We start from the raw sequence: 21030 nt of genomic DNA, 5'->3' as shown, positions 1-21030 counted from the left end.
CGTGTTTCTGAAGTTGAATCTGCCAGCATTAAATTTCCAATATTTAGAGGAGGAATTCATTTTGCATTTCAAAGAACTGCTTGTGTACTAATGTTAAATCTCTGTGAATATATTTGTGTATACTGTATATAATATGCAATAGAAATTTATGTAGCAAATTTATTTTTGTCATGCTGAAAATAATATTCTATTTCTGCTGAATAATCTTCTGTATTGGTTAAATATTGGCATCGGTATTGGTTCCAGAAAATATCGGTGAGTAGCCTATATCGACATTTGTAAATTTTCAGCTTCGTCACATCACTAAAATTTATAAATGGACTATTTTCAAGCCCCGCTTTTTACCGATATATTTTACTTTTATATGTAATTATGAAAACAAAGGCACTTGTTCACAATGTGCAACAATTAGGGGTCCTGTGAAAAACTTCCAATTTTTAAAATTTCCAGAAAATTATGCTTCTCAAGAATTTTGCATATTTTCTTTCTCTTTTTTTTTCAATATTGAGGGATGGGCATTACATGTCCTCAGAGAGTGGTCTTTTGTCATGCTTTCCTCCAAATTTGGTCCATCCAGTGTCCATAGGGCCAACGCTGGATGCCATTTCCAGATTTTTTTCCCATAAGGTGGCAACACTGATTTTCTTATTGATCGTTATTTTTCCCCAAGAAGTATCACCATATTTTCAGTCCAACTTTGCATGGTTGTAGGAATGTACCACTGCTACATACTACATTTTTCATTCAGTTTGGTGTATTGTAGTGGCTCAGGGATGTGCGAAACACCAATTTCTTTGTAAAATTGTGGTATTCTTCTTCCTCGTTGGAGGTACAATGTATAAATTTCATTTCCGCTAAAAGCTATCTCATTTCCCCCCAAAAAATCATCTCTGACAATTACTTATTGAGTTAATTTTTTTTAATACATAGCAGCAAGATTGAAAGCCTCCATTCATTTTTTTTTTAATACATAGCAGCAAGATTGAAAGCCTCCATTCAAATTTTTTTTAATACATAGCAGCAAGATTGAAAGCCTCCATTCACTAAAGGTCAAAAAATATGATTAAAGGTTAGTTTTTCTTCCTGCTGGGACCAACAACATTTGTTAGCTATGATTGTGTAAAATTCATGAGGTTTGAAATCCACACATCCTTTTGGTAGGGATATAATGTTTTGTACTGTTGTTTATGTCATTGAGCCTTAAATTATAATGTGCATGGACTTAACTATGAGTTTAGTTTGAGTGACAGTGCATGGGGTGGGGGGAATGATGCACACTTGCAGAAATAAATTAATTAAATCATTGCCTTTTTTTCAGATATTAAGTAAATTTATAGAGAGAAAGGACTCAACTGGAGAAAGAAAAATAGTGGCAGACATGGAAGAAAAGATTCTGAACGCCTTATTCAAGAAGTTACCTGAAGGTAAGATATATATTGCATGCATTGATGGACAAGAAAGCTATTTTCCTGTACATAGCGAGTTACACAATATGTTCCATTGTACAAAAAGTACAAAAGTAGCTATGTATTTTCGTTTGATTGTTCTTTCTGTAGATGCTTTTTTTTACAATTTTTTTCGAAATTTACAAAAATTCTCTTTGCTTCCATGCAGTCGGAAATTTGACAATTGCACCAAATGTGAAAGCTGCAAGTGAATGCTTCGTTGCTTGTAGTAGGTAGAGTAGCTCAAATGTAAACAATACTCTGATACTAGAGCCTCCAGTTTATTGCTGCTGTTTTTCTTTAGATATTAGAGTTGATTGGGAGATGTTAGCACTGAATAGGTGTGTTTGTTTTGGCAATGGCTCTTGTCGCTTCTGCAATTGCTGAAATATTAAGCTCGTGCATGGCAATAGACAATGCCTTCAGCACCGATGGAAAAGTAGTAACGTGTCAAGTTTGTGACAAAAAGATAGGATGTTCCATGAAGTTGCAGTTGGGACAACACACACGTATTGCTTTACAGTAAGAAAGAAGCAGTTAGTCTCTTCCAAGAAACAAATTCTTTTTCACAAAAATGAATCAAAGTACCTGATCTGCAAGAAGTGTTTTTCAAAGATATGTGCCGTGCAATGGTGGCTGCAAATATACTGTGGTATAAACTCCAAATGCCAGATTATAAACATTCTTTTTTGGAAAAGTATTGTAGCCAGCATGTGCCTGACGAATCCAGAATACACAAGAACTATCTGGATTTATGCTACCAGGAGACTCTGGGATTTTTACAGAGACCGATAGGTGACTCCAACTTAGGGATTGCTGTGGATGAAACGATTGATCTGTTGGGACGCTACATAGCTAAATGTTATTGTTGAGAAACTTGATCCAGAAGCTCCTTCCAAGCTATTCCTCTTGTGTTCTGAAGTGCTGGAACATACAAATCATGCAACAGTTGCACATTTTTATGAATGGCGGTCTTAAAAGTGATGTTACCGATGGGCATGCAGGATCAAAAGGTGCTTGTTTTGTATTCTGATGCTGCAGCCTACATGTTAAAAGCTGCAACTGTGCTTAAAGCATACTTTTGTTGTTCTGTCCATGATTTAGCTTTTCCATGAAACTTTCAGCAGACAAAACTCAAGTAGGAGATAAGTGCAAATAAATCATATCTTCTTCTTCTAAAGTACTAAAGCTCTTTACAGACTTTGGCCTGCTCAATTACATTCTTCCCCCATCTCTGTTCAATAGAATCTTCACTCATCTTATGTCACTTCAAACATTGTCTGTCCATCTGGTCTTGGGTCTTCGTTGTGATCTTGTAGCAATAGGTCTCCCTCCAGTTATGTATTCCTTTACAATTCTTTCTTTGGGCATCTTTCAAAGTCACCTAACCAACTCAATCTTTGAGCTTTGATGTATCTTCTTATATATTATTAATATATCCATCCATACTTTCATTTGTTTTTGCTCGCCATATGCCATTATATTGTCTCTATGGGCCACATATTTTCTCTAATATTTTTCTTTTAAATATAATCAGTTTGTGAGTTATGTCTTTTTTGATTTTGAGTACCCAGGTTTCACAACTACAGGTCTTATAGATTGATAGAGTTTTAATTAGGGATGGGCAGATACCAATAAAGTACCGATATAAAATTTAGCGGCGATACCAATAATTGATATTCTGCCGATCCACTATAAAATTCCAAATGGTTCTTGAAGATCTGAATGGTTTATTGATATCCTTAATAAGTATGTGTTTCAAGGTGACCTTAATAAGTATGTGTTTCAAGGTGACTGCAGTGCAAAAGAAGTTGCATATGTAGACATTTACTTTTTTAAAAAGTGGAGTATGGAGATGATCCATAAAAATTACAACTAAATTGTAGAATTTTGCACTACATCAGATCGATAAAATAATCGGGAATTTTTCTTATAAACCAGTACACCGATATGCCTATAACGACCAATACCGATAGAGTACCAATTAATCTATCCCATCCCTAGTTTTAATTTTGTTTTCCTGGAAGCTAATGTAGAATGGAATATGTTTTTATTTGCATAGTATGTTCCATTTACAGCTTGAATCATTTTCCTTAATCTCTTCTTCAATTGAATTGTTTCCATTTGATACAGGCCCAATCTACTAATCCATATTTCATTGCCTCCTAGTTAAGTTTCACAAGGGAATCCACCATTGATTGCTTAGTTCTTGCTGTGATTATATCATCATCTGTGTATACACAGATCTGTTTTAACCTTGTTGAAATGCTTCCTCTAATTTCCAGCTTCTGAATTATAGCTTCCATGACTAGACTAAATAAAACTGCTCATAAGGGGTGTTCTCATTTTACGCCTGTGTTAATCTCAAATTTCTCATTCAGATCTTTATTTATTTTTACTCTGCCTGTTGTATTTTGTAAGGTAAAGGCAAAGTTCCCCGTGCATGTAGCATCATGCCATGAAGGCACATTTAGGGGATGTGGGAGTAGAGCCCCACACATTCTCGAACTCGGCCATTTTGGAGGTGATTTGATCAGCACCACACTCTGGCCACCTTTACCCCTCAGGGTAGTCCCCCAGGTACCCATTGATTTGAGGCCGGGTGAGCCCCAGAGCTGCTTTATGTGGGAACAAGGCCGGAAGAATTCCAACCTTAGATTACCCATCCCTGGAATCAAACCTGGGTCTCCTGCATGGGAGTCAGATGCGCTACCAACTAAACCACCACAGCTCTCTTTGGTATTATGTAAGGTCATATTTACTTATATTATTAGATTATTGAAAACATTAGATTTCTTTAAACATGCAGTAATTAAGTTGTGTAGTTACTGAGTCAAATGCTTGAAGAAAATGAATATGTTATGTAGTTCAATCTACATTTTTCATGTATCTCTCCTAGGTTTTAGGCATGTGATCAGTGTTGCATGGCTTATGAAACACACTGTGTTGGCTACCATTGACAAGCATACTATTGTTTTTCTGTCTATCTAAGATTTTCCATGAAGCTTTCATCAGGAAAGGAAAAAAAAGTCTACTGGGAGATAAGTATAAATACAAGTGTATCAGGTATTGATACTGAATTAGGCAGGCATGGATGTTCATTTACAGAGGCTTGAAGTACATTTACAAAATCATTAGTAGCCAAAAGGGAAGGTTTTAGGGCTCGGACAGTCCTGAGTTCAGCCAAAGGAAATAGGCGGTTAAATCCTATAATTATTTGGTCTTAGAAAACACGTCATCCATAAATTTAGCACAAGAGAAAATCAGAAATCAGAACAATGTAGCAAATTCATGGATATATGTGTTTAATGCTTTAACCACTTACATACATGCTGTTGACATTACCTGTTGTTGCCTGTGACAGCTGAGTATCGCTGTGCACAAGACCCACCCAACACCGGTTGGGCAAGAACTGACAGTTCTAACTAAAGTTCACGACACTCGGAATGCTAGTTCAAGAGAGTTTGACTAACAATTAAGGAGAACAATAATAAGAGGATGAAGCACATAATACTTCCATAAAAGTTGCACATGTTTCTGCTTCACCGTTGTGGAAACTAAATAGAGCACACACTACATGTCATTGGGTATAAAATTAATCGAAGACGTCCTTTAGAGAACTGTTGTGAAAACTGCATTGAAAAACTCTCTTCACAAATGCAAAGTTTGCCATGAGCATTGTCCGAAGGGTGGATTGTCCTCTTCTCCCATTGGCTACTTACTCTTGACTACACCCACAATGAGGGTGTCGTGTATGCACTAGTGAACTTCTACGGGGTTTGCATGACCAAACACAGGTCATGGGAAAAATTAAAATTGTTTGCACAGGTTTAAGCCACACTGCAGTAAATTTGCTATGGCCACTTTTAACTCCGGATATTTCAATTACTCACAGTTAATGTCATGATGTGTGGGAATTTCCCTTCGTAAATACTCATGTCACAGAAATGTCAGTATATCCAGGGAATCGTCTCTACCTTTTAGTTTATGTAAGGAGGTGTCTCGGGGTAAAATCTTCCATATCCGCCACTTATCCAGGAAAAGGCATGGCCTCCGACCCATCGTCTGCAGCTAGTAGTTTACGAAAAGCGTGTTTCTTGTTTCAAGTGCTCGCCGAAGACTCAGCTGCGTTGGGAAAGGAGCCTGAGCTGTCTGTGTTTACATCTGTACAGCTGCCTACTAATACGGGAACAACCAATCCTTTGAATTTTTCCCCTTCCTTGGGGTCAGGGGCAAAGTGTGAGATATTTGCTCCAAAATTAAATGTTGTTATAATTTTTTTAAATCCTGGAACGCTACAATAAGTTCATTACCAGTAATTGACCACCTGCTTCGTGCGAAATGTATGTTTACTGCAGCACCTCTTGAGTCAGAAGAAGGATCAAGAGGTCATAGCGAGACCACCCTAACACTGGTCTTGGGGTGAAGATCTAATTATTGAAGGAAATTTTGGGTCCTGTGAGAAGATCGTTTGCTCTCTGCAGGACAGCTGTTTTGTGTCAAGGGGACGTTGTGACCATAATGAAAAGACTGTCTTAAAAGAATTTTTTATGTATGTTATGCCATTAAATATTCTGTATATATGGTATTATGTTATAACTATTCAATATTTTTTTTTTGTTTTCTAAATGGAGTAAGAAATTACTTAAACCATTACTATTTGCAGATGTGAAAGTATGTTTCTTTGCGAATATCATTGCCCCTGGTTTATTGCACAGGAGAATAGGACATGTTCTTGGTGTAATAGCAATTATGGAAGATGATGGATTGGTTAACGCTGGTGGTCAGGATAACCTTCTCGATTGGCTGATAGATGAGCAAGGAATACCAAGTACTTTCGTGGATCCCCTCACTGTTCTCTTTGGTAAGTTCTTACAAATAGGGCTTATTTGCTGATTTTATGTGTATTTTTGATACACTGTAGTAGTTTGATTTTACATTTTTCAGATTAGTAAAATGCAAGAATGTATTCACTGTTTTCATAGAAATTTAGCACCATGAAGTTCCTAATTCATCAAGATGAATAAACTAAAGTAATGCTACACTAAACGCACAGCCTTGAAAATAGGTGGTTTGGCGAAATTGAGCTGGTGCCATATATGGGAAAAGCAAAGGAAGAGTGATACAAAAGTCGCTGGTTTCTGCACACTGTGTGACAATGTCAACAGGGCTGCTTTGCCTAGTTCAAGCAGTTGTCATCCTTGTCCTTTTGAACAAATACTGTCTGTTTGTATCACATAAATTACAAAGACGAACTCTACAACAATATATTTCATCCTCTTAAACCTTTGAACACATGAGGTTGTGCTCGGATGTGGCAACAGCACGAACTTCTGCCACCTGCCTAATTTCATGGCCTTGCATTTAATAGCATTTGTTACCTGTGTAATACTAATTACCAATGAAAGTAATAATCTCTAACTATGCTTCCATACTCTTCTAAACAAGTAACTGGTAAATCTCATGATTCATCTTTTTTGTTTCTTTTTTTTTCTGTCATTTGAGCAAAGTAAGACTAATTAAGCATCACAATGCTATTTTTGTATCAATTTCCTTTTTACCATTTTATGATTAACCCTGTATTTTGTGCTTGTCATTGTTTTATAGAATTTAAAATTCAACAACCTTGTTTTCAGGTTCAGCAAGAACTAAATTCAAACAGCTAGAAGATAATTGTTGTGCATATTTTGCACTGAGGCTAGTGATTGCAAAGAACATGGTTGATGCTGAGAAAAAAGAAGTAGGTATATCATTAACCTTTTTCCTTTACGAAGCATTTCCTGCCTTCAGGAAACTTCTCCATCATATTTAGTTTTGATCATCACCTTCACTTTTTCCCAGCTGTTCTCTGCATCTGCACATACTCTCCCTTTTCCATGTTTCTCTGGGTCATTCTATTTTTTTTATTTTCCCTTGGGGGATTTTATTCTAGATAAGGCATAACTACCACCCCATGCCATTATTTCACTAAGTAGTGAAGTCCAGTTTTGGCATGTACTTACTGTTTTCTAAATTAGAACCTTTGTTCATAGAATAAGTCATTGTTATCTCAAACTGGGCTTAGATATGAAGAACTGCCAATTCAAGCAAAATATCTATAGACTGACAACAGGATTAGCTATGGGCAATGCATTTATCTCCATTCCTAGCCAATCTGGTTTTGAAACATTTTGAAAGGCAAATTATGCAGCATCTCTGAGTCAAACTCATCATATATGCAGATATGTTTCTCATATACAAGGAAGAAAATTAATTAGAAGATGCAACATGCCTATGGATCTCCATACACCTGAATATAATTACAGTGTAACCCCGATTTTACGTTTTTCAGGTACCTGTAAATAAAAAGAATGTAAAATGCGGGAATGTAAAAAACGGAAAAGCATAGGGGAGGGGTGAAACTCAAGTGTCAGTAAGAAACAACTTCATAATCGACTTTCAGGAGGTATATTGTGTAAATAATAATAATACAACAACGGTAAAGAAGTATGATTATGAATTTCTAAGGGGAAAAAATCAAGACCTGCTGTGAAAATTAGTGGCAGATTAACTTGACCCACTTTCGAGTTTAGAGACAGTGGATGACTGCTTTTATCTGCCGCTTATTAGGTTCAATTTATGCTTCTGATTGTGTGGGATCTTCATTTACTCTGTAAAGTGGTAATTAGTTGCTAGTTTTAGAAGTATTGGGTAATTGGAGGGGGGGGGGTCATTTATAGTCGGACATCAAGCATCTTTATATATGGCAATCAAAGTGTCGTGGATTCAGTTCACAGTGGAGACATGTAGAATGAATCAGATCCCACTTTAGCTGCATGTGTGTCCAGTCCCGATCAGCCCAACTTCATAAAGTGAACTGAAAAGAAGCTTTGTTAAATTATGCATTTTTTGACGTCACAATGTGGGGAATTGTTATCAGTGATGTTCCAAGGATTTTTGAAAGCATGGGGGAGGAGTATTACGTGTACTTTTTAATAGCCCTCATTTTGCATCTTTTCCTAGCTTGGACTTTTTTTTTTGTAGAAATACTTTGCCAAAGAGGGGTTATGACCCCCATCAACCCCTCCTCTGAGCACGCCACTTATTGTTATTTACATTTATTTATAGTAATCCACGATTTATTGTTGGATTTAGCAGTGTTGCGGAGTGCAAACACCCCTTCCACCAATAGTTTTCCTGTAAATAAGGTGTTTTTTTTTGTCTCCCCTCCAAGTTTAATAATTCACGATTTATTATAAACATCGTGTTCATTTCCTTCCTGCACTATTCTGTGTGTTCAAGATGTTTATCAGAAGGCAAAATGAGAAAAAAATAGCTTGTCTTTTAACTTGTCACTGTGTGTCTGGTGCTTGTGTTTTATTAGGCAAGATACAAAACAATGCCATTTTTCTTCCCTTTACGATGGATGAGTCATTGCTCTGGAGCCACAAGACAAAACACTGGCACAGACGAACAGGTAGTGGAGTGGTACCAATGCAGTTGTTGAACAAAAGTCTTATCAGATATTTGTTCTCATTCCTGACCAAGTTGCAGAAAGAAAAAAAATGGGTGGATCACTGGTTTAGGCTCTTGCCTAAATGCTACTGACTTATGAGCAAAATTTCTGACCCAGATAGAGGCAATAAAAAAAATAAACGGGCTGGTGCTGATTCATGCACACCATTGGCAGATCAATGAGCTTATGGGGGGAGGGGGGTGAGATGTAACCTTAGTACATGCTAAACAAATGATTTCATTGTGTCCCAAAAATCTCATTACCATTACAGTCAAACATAACTATGAAACCACATAACGTAGAGCAGAATATCTAAAGATATCTGTTTGGTGGATATGCGGAGATAAGTAATTTACTCTGACAAGTTTACATTTCATTTTTCCAAGCAAATTTTCTTTGCTATCGATTTTGCCACTCATCTGGTGGGTTCGTCAGTCATCTGTACCTCAAGAAAATTTGCTCGGAAAAATTAAAAGTAAGCTTATCAGAGTAAATTATAGAGCAGGGTGTTTTTTGCAAAGTTTTCTACAGCTTTTTTCTTTCTTAATTTTAATTTATTTTTGTACGTCAGTGCATCTCAACGTGTGTTACTCGGGATGGGAAGGTAAGGTGATATTCCACTTCTACCCACACACGCTGCATAATTTGCAGCATATCAACATCAACTGCTTGTACAAGTGAAATGATCCTGCTGTGAAGTGTAACAAGGTCTAGAACAGGGGTTTGGTATACACTATCCTTGACTTGCGGCCAAGGGAAAAGAATCCAAGGGGGTAATATCAGGAGAGTGTGGGGGCCAGGCGATTGGTCCAGCACAGCCTATCCATCTCCCAGGCAAATGTCTATCCAGAATATCTCAAACATCATGAGACCAATGTGGGGTTGCTCCACCTTGTTGGAAAATAATGGATACCTGTAACTCCCCCTGTGGGGTACTAGATATTGTTCAAGCATATTGCAATAAATTATACCTTTGATGCTGGCCTCCATAAAGAGAAATAGGCATATCACCTTATTGTGCATCAGAGCGCACCACACAATTATCTTGCGGTTACCAGAGAGGATATCTTCCTTGTTGACGCCGAAAGTGTTGTTGCACAGTACACGTACTACAGCACACATTGGACCTTCTCCTGGGGTGTCATCATTTTCCAATCTGCAGAACAAAAATGAATACCAATGAACTAATGACAACAACAACAACAAAACGTTTTGTGCTGTAGAACATTTTAAAAAAAAAATGCCCTGCTCTATGTCATGTGGTTTCAGATTTGTTTGATTGTAATGGTAATGAGACTTTTGGGACACCCTGTAGATTTGGAAATAGGGATACCTCAATGAGTTGTAATGTTTGTGTATAAATTTTACATTTACGCAATGTGTTGTTATTATTTTCCAGAATACTTTCCTGCAGTTGTTCTTGAATAGCTGCAGATCAAGATTAGCAGAAATAGCAGGAAGGATATATAACATACTGCAAGAAATAAACCATGTTACTCCATGTCCTTCAGCGAAGAGCTTTGTTCAAACACAGGAGTATATACGGGATTATGTGAGAGAAGACACACTTAGCGTCGAGAGTGCAATCACTATTGTTAAGTCAGTGCAGAGTAAGGTAAGAACTGAAGCATCTTCTAACCCCTTATTCAAGGATCTCAAGGCATATGGAAGCATTGCACGTGACTTTATAGAGGTTAAGGAGTCTGAATTCAGTGAAGATGGAAATACTGTTCTTGATTGGTTGAATAAATTAGAGGCTCAGCGCTGCAGATTGTTGGAGATGATTGCTGCATTGCACTTTCATGTAGGAAAGGATGTGGATGGAGAGTTGCTTTTCCCCTTTCAAGAAGTTGTAGAGCATCGCTTCGTTGAAGAAATGGCTTCACTGAAGAAGTGGACAGAAGTCTCCAATAAGAAGAAGGAGCATGCCGTTCGTTTGATGAAATTGTTGGCTAGAAGAATGAACTGGTTGCAGGAGACATATCTTCAGTTAACCAATGGTGAGTCTACAAAAATATTGTCATGTATTAAACCAGTCAAATACATGGTGGGGCAGAAAACCTGATGATTTTTAAAATTATATAACACATTAAAAGAGTTTGTCTTTATTCATGTACTAGCCTTACAGTCAACTTGCCGATTCTTGTTTTGTTATTGTTTCACATTGGATGGTGGAGTCATAAGGCAGCGATTCAACGTGAGGTAGCCACCATGATGAGAAACATGCTACAAAATGTGATTAGAAGTTTCAGTGAACAATTCCAGCAGTGTGTGTGGACCAAAATTGGAACCATTTGCAAGATGTTATTTTCCTCACTTAATGTGGGTGTAAACCCTTTTTTTTTCCTCCCAATAATAATAGCATACATATGTAAGGTTAGCACATGAATAAAGACAAACTCTTTATTTACTGTATTATCAGGGTTGCTACGCGACTGGAAAACAGGGAAATGTCAGGAATTTTCCCTGAGAAGTGCTGTGTGGCTTTTACGCACACAGCTGCAAAAAGGGAAATATGTATGTAAAAGTGTATTTCTGTGTACATGCTCTGGCCTAGATTGCTTTTTGCTCGGTAGTCCGGGAAGCCAACGGTTGAGTTTCCTCAACGGCTTCCTCATTTGAAAGGTAACAATAGGACCTTTGCCTCGGTGGTTGGGGTGCGGGTCCTTTGTCGGAGGTATAAATACCAGTTCCGACTTGTTACGGGCTCTCTTATGCTCTCAGATCGCAGAAAATGGCCATCCCTCAATCGATGAAGACAGTTTATTGGATGCAACGATACACACAGAGTTTAAGCGCCAAATGCGTAGGGATCCCTGCATGATAAACTGCAGGGGCAGGTTAGTGCTATTGTAAATAGTGCACTCGTAGCTCTAATAAGATGTACTGCACTTAATACGAGGATGGCGTAGGGACCTCTGCGTGATAAACTGCGGGGGCGGGTTAGTGCTATGGTAAATAGTGTGCTCGTAGAGTGAAGTCCTGAGAAGTGCAATTCTCTGTGTTTTTGGGCAAAAGGCAACCGGGAGCAGTCGATATTGGATCTGTAATGAAAAGATGTATATACGGTGAAGGGTAGAAGTGTCAATAAATGTTCAACATAAAAAGATAACTCCGTGAGACGTTATTCTTGTCAATGCAAGCCAAATTCCATGACATTTCCCTGTTTTCAAGCTTTTCCAGTCACGTAGCAACCCTGATAACACAGTAAATAAAGAGTTCTCTTTATTCATGTGCTAACCTTACAGCCATATGTATGCTATTTATTGGGAGAAAAAAAAGGATTTATACGAACAATAAGTGAGGAAAATAACATTTTGCAAATGGTGCCAATTTTGGTCCACGCATTGCTGGAATTGTTCACTGAAACTTCTAATCACATTTTGCAGCATGTTTCTCATCATGGCTACCTCACGTTGAATCGCTTCCTTATGACCACACCATGCAATTCGAAACAATAACAAAACAAGAATTGGCAAGTTTTTTCCCTGACAAGCCAATGTCAGGAAATGTTGCAGATGATCTGGAATTTACGTGCATCAGCATCATGCCCGTGACTGCCTTTACCCCCCAGGGTTTCACCCAATGTCATTCGACGCTGGGTGGGCGCAGGAGCCACTTCCAATGTTAGAAAAGTTCCTGGAGTTGAACCGGCCGGGGCATTGTACATTGACAATATGATCATAATTAATGGAAACGTTGGTGAAGATGAAGTTATAGTGTATTATTTTATAGATCATTTCCTATAGAGCTCCTACATGCAACAAAAATTTCTCCAGATGCTGTGTACTTATAAATATAAGCAAAAGAGCAGCATTGTCTACCACACTATAAATCTGCCAGAAAATGAAAAATTGTGTATGGTTTATGAACTTTTTTTGTTGTTTTTATATTCTGGAGATCTGTTACGATGAAATAATATACCTCTGTTACCTTAGCCTGAAGTCTAGATGCACATGATTGTAGCACCCAATACATTTGATGCTGATTGTAATTTTACATTTTACTCTTCGAATGTTCACATGTTCTTGTATGTAAAAAAAAATTAAAAAAATGTAAAGTGCTCCGCTGTGCTTAGCACCATGCCATGAAGGCATATAGGGGGTGAGGGGGTAACGCCCCACACTTTCTTGATCCGGTCGTGAGTGGGGGTGATGTGATCAGCATCATGCCCCTGACTGCCTTTACCCCCCAGGGTTTCCCCCAGGTACCCATGTTATTCGATGCTGGGTGGGCGCCGGGGCCGCTTCCAACATTAGAAAAGTTCCCGGTTTGAACCGGCCGGGTTCAATGTACGATGAAATTTGCTAAAAATAATATGAAAATGAATGTTCATAATAATTAACAGATTATATATTTAATTGAAAAACACAAGGCTCAAAAGCAAAAATCATGATGACAAACATGTCTGAAAAAATTTCATTTTCGGACTGAAAAACCTGGAAATGTCAGGGAATTTCATAATAAAAAAATCGTAGCAACCCTGGTTATATCATTTTTAAAATCATCCTGTTTTTCTGCCCCACCCTGTAGACACCAGAATTTCACTTGAACTAACTTCATTACATGAAAATATTACAAAATATAAGTGGATCATTTTTCTGCATACATACAACTACAATCAAAGCACTTTCACTACTGAATTTTTTAGTGGCTGTAGCATAGAAAGACTGTGTTTGGTGTCGAAGCAAATTGCATGTGAAGCACTACTTCCTCATTGCTGTCGAAACACCGATGCTGGTATCTAGAGGAACTTTCAGTCTAAATTTAAACGGTAGTGGTGGAACACTCGCAGAATTACACACTCAGGGATGAAAATTAGATGCAACTCATTGAAATGACAAATTTATTGGCCATTAGGACTATTATCTTGAAATAACACAGGCAAAACAAACAATTATGTACACTTTTACACACACAGCATTTAGATAAGATGAGATTTTCTACTATTTCCGGATCTCATCATAGGTATGGATGCAGACACCTTTTACCTGATCTGGTGCCCTTTGTTACACACACACACTTTTGAACAATGATGGCTCACTTTTGGGGGGAAAACAGAATTTACTGGCACGAAGAGACAAAATCCTGAGCTTCCTGGAGCCTCTCTAGACTATTGGTGGTACTGATGATGTTGGATGCCTGTTCCACCCTCAGATTGAGGTAGATTCCAGTTACTATGTATCTGATTGTTCAGCTTGCACAGCCACGTGGCCAAACGCAAAATATTCGGGGAATGAAAAGTCCGCATTTTCCGATTTTACCCCTTTTTTGCATGCCCGAGTCCCGATTCCTGGCTTAGATAACTTTTCACACTGTTATCTGTCCTGTAAGCATTTGTAGTCATTTGAGGGACTCAATATCACTATTTCGGTAGTTCCCGATGATATCAAGACCATTGTGCTCACTCGCTATACTTTAATATAACACGTTTCTTGGTCACGACCTTAACTGGTCAGAAGCTGGAACAAAATAGAGTCCAAGATGGCTTCCTACACACATGATAATGAAAGTTTGCCATCTGGACTTGGCGTCATGGCCTGGGATTGGTGCCCATTGGCTGACTCAAATTATGGGTAGCTTGGTTCAAGCAGTTCCAAGTCTGGCCACCAGGTATCAGACTAGGATAGAGTTTTTCAGCTCTCGATTGTTTCTATTAAAAAACATCGATTTTTGGGGTTTCTTGAGCAAAGTTATTCTGACTGGCGTAAATAAATGGTATTTTCAAGGAAGTGGGGTTATTCTGAACCTACACAAATGTTTTCTTGAAAATGCATAAGTAAATAAAAATTTGGTCTGATAAACAAATTATAGCACATGGTGCTTAGGTATGTAATATTGCTCTGGCATGTTTTAACTTGATTTTATGTTGTTTATTAGGATTTTTAGGCATTTATCTTAATTTCCGCTAATATTTATACTAAACAAAATGGCTTCCATGTCATTTTGGCATGGTAGCATTGAGCCTTGCACTTGAATGGAGTGGTGTGGTGTTTTGCTTGTATATGGAAATGTATAGCCTATCCTTGATGATAATCACTTAATGAGAGATCAAGGCTATAAGGAGGTTGTTCCAGCAGAGTGGTGTATTTTTGCAACTTTTTCTGTAGTTAAAGCAACAGTATGAGGTCATGTAGAATGACAGTATTTTTTGTACTTGTAGGCTGCTTTAACTTTGTCCAAAGCATACAATAATAATCAGCATTCACTTCCATCCACAGTTATGCATTGATCTTGTTCGTTCAGGTGGAGGACTGGTTGAATGTGGTCTGCCGAGAGGCTTCCTCGAGTCAAATTCTTCACGTATTGACATCCATTCTTTTTTATACCACACAAATGCTTGGGCTTTCAATAACATTTCAGTATCGGACAACTTCTTTAATCTTCACAAAATTTCACTCTGCTTGATGCATTCTTTGGTGAGAAATTTAGCAATTATAGTTACTTGACAGTACCTCTCGCTCCCATTTCTATGAATATTTAATGCCATATTATCCTATCTATGGGTATCGTTAAGCATTAAAAGAGAACTAACAGTGAACAAATGTATTGGCCGAAATGTAATTGCTGGTACTGTTCTGGAGTCTACAAAGTTATACATGACACTTTGGCGGATTGTAAATATCCTGGAAATTATGCAAAATCCAGATTTTTTATTATTTTTGCAAGAATCAAATTATTATTTCATATGAAATGAATATTTGGAAGCAAAACTGGTGGATTTCTATGGTATAGTTCCAATTTAACTTTTAGCAGATGGAGTCTCAAAATCCTAGGTAGCCTCTGTGGACAGGACCTTTTCAAGTGTGAATCTTTATTACAAAGAAAGAGAGAAAACAAAAAGTAGCTTGAGAACTAATTGTCTTAGAAAGATGAAATCAGTTTTGTTTACCTTCTTAAAGACAATGCTTTTAGCGGAACAAAATTTATGCAGTGTGCCTCCCAATAATGAGTGTTAAAGGAAGATTAAATAAAAGGCCCCTTCAGCTCCCACGAGAGACTGAAGTGAATGAAAATTTAGTATGTAGCAGTGGTTTATTCCTACAACCATACAAAGTTTCATTGAAAACATACTGATACTTCTTGTGGGGGAAAAATACCATATTTATGTGTGTATAATGTGCATGTGTGTATAATGCGCACCCTGGTTTTTGATAAGGATAAGTGACGAAACAGTTATATCTTGTATATAATGCGCAGTACAATCCAGGTTCAAGAAATGGCTTTCTTAGTTGTAGCTCGTAAAGCTGTTGCTATGCCGATCAACAGTAAATGGACCAAGAGGAGAACAAAGATAAAAATTGTGGCACTTTCATAAATGGTTTTGTTCATTTCCTCTTTACTTTTTCTAAAAAAACTTCAAAATATATACTTTTTCGATGACTAATGAAACATATATAGGAGGTACATTCAGAACCCTCAAAACTAGCAAGATTTCTTCCATTAAGGCATTTACCCACTCCACGTGTGTCATATTATTAGGCCAGTAACACATTTTAATTATTTTCTCTTTCCTTACCTTTTCTTTCATCCAAAGTACCATTGAAATCAGAATGTTCCTTCATTTTGTAATGAGCTTATTTCAACCGCATTGCAAATAAGTGTCACCATCTTGAATGGAATGCTGTTGCCATATTTAGAAATTGCAGAGTTGAAGGTTTACAACAATATATAACATGATAGGGTTCCGTAAACATGCACCACACTTTTTGGGGACAAAAATTTTTGAAATGTACAAAAGTGGCAGTGTTGCCAAATTATGGAATTTCGGTTGTAACGTTGGATATATTGTTTTGTAATTCGAGTATGTCATACCTTCAGAGGTACCCTAATGAACAAAGAAGACAGAACCGAAATATTGTGTGTAGTTTTCAAGAAATGGCATGTTAATTGCTGCCATGTGGTGATGGGAGAAAATTATTCTATCCATCCTGAACGGAAATACCTGTGTGGGGAAAAATTCTTCCATATGTATGCGAAAGGTTAAAAACTTTTGTATTATTGAATTGTGTATCAGTAAGGATAAGGATATTCGTTCAGTTCAAGCTAACATACCTTCCTGGCTGCAAAGTTATCTCTAAATGTTATAAAATGCACTATTTTATTATTTCAGACTGCCTGAGTGGAACCATTGCTGTGGATGAACTGGTGAGCAGGAGGACTGTGCTTCTAGAAGCCCTGATTCCGTCAACACACCGGAAAATGAGCACTGAGATAAGGCTGAGAATGCTGGCTGTGACCATGGACCTGAAGGCTATTTTTTCTGTTTACCTTTCACAATATGGTACAACCCATCCTATCACAGATGTAAGTAACATTCAGTATTCAGAAAGCATTTTGCTTATACAGGGTGTTTCAAAAAGAATCATCCAATTTCAAAAAGCTCAATATATATACAAATGATGACGGAGACAGTAAATAAACACTTACCACACAAAAAGAAAAATGTTGATATTTTGTACCCTAGGTCACATTTTCATCGGAGAAGAAAGAGGTTCACAGATTAATCTAGGTCACGAAATATCAACATTTTTCTTTTTGTGTGGTAAGTGTTTTCTGTCTCCTCCATCATTTGCATATATATTATACCTGGAGAAGACTTGCTCCCCGCAGAGGTATTTAAGAACGGTGGAGAAGCACTCTGGAGGAAAGTCCACCAGTTAATTTGCATGATATGGGACCAAGAGAGAATACCCAGTATTTGGAGATATGGAGTTATCTTTCCCGTCCATAAAAAAGGCGATAAAATGAATTGTGGTAACTACAGAGGAATAACCTTGGTAAATATTGGATACAAAATATTCTCCAATATTCTGTACATGAGAGCATCTAAAATAGCAGAAGAAATGCTAGAGGAATATCAGTGTGGATTCCGTTCAAATAGATCTACTATAGATCACATCTTCACCATAAACCAAATTATGGAAAAGTTCTATGAACATAATATAGATCTGCACCTTCTATTTATAGACTACTAGCAGGCATTTGATTGCTTGCACAGAGCAGTGATTACTAAGGCATTGAAGAAAGTAGGATTCCCTGATAGATTAGTAAGACTGATTAAAATGACTTTAGAAAATACAACAGCTGGAGTCATGGTGCAGGGTGAAGCCTCACCAACTATTAAAATAGAGACAAAGGGATGTGCTGTCCACTTTAATTTTCATATTGTGCTACATGATATTATTGGTCCACTTCAAAAACGGGGGAGCATATTCTACAAAACAACTTGGATACTCGCTTATGCTGATGATATTATGATAATATCACGGACCCTTGCAGATCTTAAAGGCACTTTCTTAAATATAGAAAGCAAATCCAGAGAAACTGTACTATTAATTAATGAAACCAAAACAAGATGCATGAGAATGTCCAGATCACCAGCCAGACGAAATCCCGTGGTTCTGAATGTAGGGCACATGCTGTTTTGAAGGAGTTTCCACTTTTACCTACCTTGGGAGTCCTTCTCCATAACAATATAGAAGAAGAAGAGATAGTTAACCACAGGATCCAGGCTGGAAACAGACAAAATTATGCACATATAGAATTATTGAAGTCCAAGAGCCTCTCCAAGAACACACAAATTAAGACTATATAGGACACTCATCAGACCAGTGATAGCTTATAATCCAGAATCCTGGAAACTTGCATCCAAAGCAAAAAGCAAGGTAATTTTAATTGAAAGAAAAATTTTACGAAAGATTTTTGGCCCTATTAAGAATGAAGATGGATCCTATAGAATTAGGAATAACATGGAGCTAGAAGAGTTGATCCAACATGAACATGTTGGGAGATCCATCAAATCACAACGTTTAAGATGGGCAAGACATCTGATGAAAATGGAGGAGGACAGGTTACCACGCTTGGTATTAAACCAGGAAGTATGAGGAACAAGGCCGAGGAGAAGATGGATCGATGCAGTTGAGAATGATTTAAAAAGGATGAATGTACTTAATTGGAAGAATGTAGCTCAAGACAGAATGAGGTGGAGGAAGATTGTTTGAGATGCCAGAGCTCACCAAGGGCTGTAGTGCAACAGAAGAAGATTCTTTTTAAAACACCCTGTTTAAGCAAAATGCTGACATGACATCCCTGTGCCATGAGTATAGTGAAAGGTTGATATGGTCTAATGCTGATAATGACATTTGTCATTTATTAATTATAGTAACTACCATATTTGCTGGCGTATAAGATGCACCCCCCTTTCCTGTACACATTTTTTAGGAAAAAGGGTTTTTACTGAATTTATAAATAATTTACTGTATTTCAAATAGAAAGTAATATGTGGGTCTACTTTCAACAAATAACATACCTAATCTAATTAGGAATTAATACATTTTAATGTTCTTCTTCACACCGTAAGAAAGAAATCTTCCAACTCAGAAGTGAAAATTTCCGTAATGGAAGGTGACTAAGAACTGAGTATCGGCGTGGCATATAAGACATCTGTTTTTCAGATCTATTTTTAAAAGAAAAAAAGTGCATCTTACATGCCAACAAATACAGTGATCATTCCAATGGAACAATGTACACACAGCTTTTAAAATATTCATAATTTCACATGAGGTATTAATGACTCAGTTCATTTCTCTCCACTAAGGCTGGCCTCAAAAACTATACATGGTATCTCAGTTCTGTCCTTTTTGTCCATTTGTCCATATGAAGGTATAATATACTTGTATTACAAAGCAACATATCATTCGTTACTATTATTAACAAGGACAAATTGAAAGTGCCTTGATTTTCCATGTGTATTATGTGATAGGTCTTATAAAATGAGTTATAACTCTTGAACAAACACTTTTGGGTGCGTTATTTTACTATTACATGTAATAATGAGAATAATGTTCATGTGCACCAAGTAGGGGTCCAACAGGGTAACGTTCAATTTTCAAAATTTCCTAAAAATTACGACTTTCGAAAGTGTTGCGTAATTTCATTTTTAAAATTATATAGACGTAAGAGAGTTACTATCTTTTCTCCGCGAAACTTACTTGTATAGGTTCTATAGCGAAGTAACAATTTCCCAAGCTGATGGTGGCAGATGCCACCGAAATTAATAGAACCTCTACAAGTAAGTTTCACAGAGAAAAATTAGTAACTTGCTTATGTCTAATTGTTATCAACCATGTCTTTTATTCCCCAAACATGAATTCATTTTTAAAAAAATCAAAATTGGCCAACGGGCAAAGTTGTCTTCAAAGAGTGGTCTTTTGTCATGCTTTCATGTGAATTAGGTCCATCCAGCATCCATAGGATCGACAGGAGCAAAAATCCAGAATTTTTTCTGTAAGCTGGTAATACTGCTGCTCTTATATACTATTTTTATTATTTTTCCCCCAAGAAGTATCAGCATATTTTCAACAAAACTTTTTTTTTTTTTTTTTTTGTCTGTCCCAGTGCCACAGGGCATGCCGAATACCTCTTTTTTAGTTTCAATTATAAAACCAAATGATTTCATCTCCCTACGACAATTAGTTCTTGAGCTATGATTTCATTTTTTTACTTTGGACTTCACAGCAAGTTTGAAACACATGCACTTGAAAAGTTCCCATCTGGAGAGGTTGTAGAGTCACGGACACGTCTGGGTTGTAATGGCTTAATTTAATTTCAATGGAATCACTACACCGCAGAAGTGTCCTAGACTGTACAAGCATGCAAGACCCATCCTTTAAAGGTTGACTCATGAACTCTCAAGTTCTTTGTCCAGTACACTGTTTGCATCAAACTTCTTCATTTCCAGTCATGTGGAGTACTTGACATCTCCCAAAGCATCTTTCAATCAAGGGTTTCTGTGATGAATTGAAATTTCAGATATTTGCCTATATGAAAACAATGCCAAATTACAGTAATCTCATTTGCATTTTTAATATCTTTGTTCATTTTCATAATACACACAAGAGTCCAGTATATCAATTTAGAAACCTTTTCGTAAGAATTACATTTCTGAGGGTGTAAAACAAATATCTGAACCCAATATCAGATTTAAACAGCTGAGAGATTTATTAAGGGCATTTAGGCAAAATTCAGATGAACAACCATAACCCTAATAAAAATCGTGTAAATTTATTTTACTAAACTAAACTCTGA

General features: G+C 37.1%; 1 protein-coding gene across 2 annotated transcripts in view; it reads left to right on the top strand.

Moving 5' to 3' along the window:
* LOC145999689 (uncharacterized) overlaps nucleotides 1–21030 on the top strand; it is a 278774-nt gene that overhangs the window by 218375 nt on the left and 39369 nt on the right. For both annotated transcript variants that reach the window (XM_083136905.1, XM_083136904.1), the window contains exons 14-18: nucleotides 1319–1424; nucleotides 6112–6309; nucleotides 7082–7185; nucleotides 10340–10940; nucleotides 17054–17247. In XM_083136905.1, the coding sequence (XP_082993031.1) occupies nucleotides 1319–1424; nucleotides 6112–6309; nucleotides 7082–7185; nucleotides 10340–10940; nucleotides 17054–17247 (1203 nt within the window). The remainder of the gene's footprint in view (nucleotides 1–1318; nucleotides 1425–6111; nucleotides 6310–7081; nucleotides 7186–10339; nucleotides 10941–17053; nucleotides 17248–21030) is intronic.

This window comes from Lepisma saccharinum, chromosome 15, assembly GCF_977018435.1.
Source record: "Lepisma saccharinum chromosome 15, izLepSacc3.1, whole genome shotgun sequence".
Classification (NCBI taxonomy): Eukaryota; Metazoa; Arthropoda; class Insecta; order Zygentoma; family Lepismatidae; genus Lepisma; species Lepisma saccharinum.
Note: the sequence above shows the minus strand (reverse complement) of the source record. Positions and strands in the feature narration are given on the sequence as shown.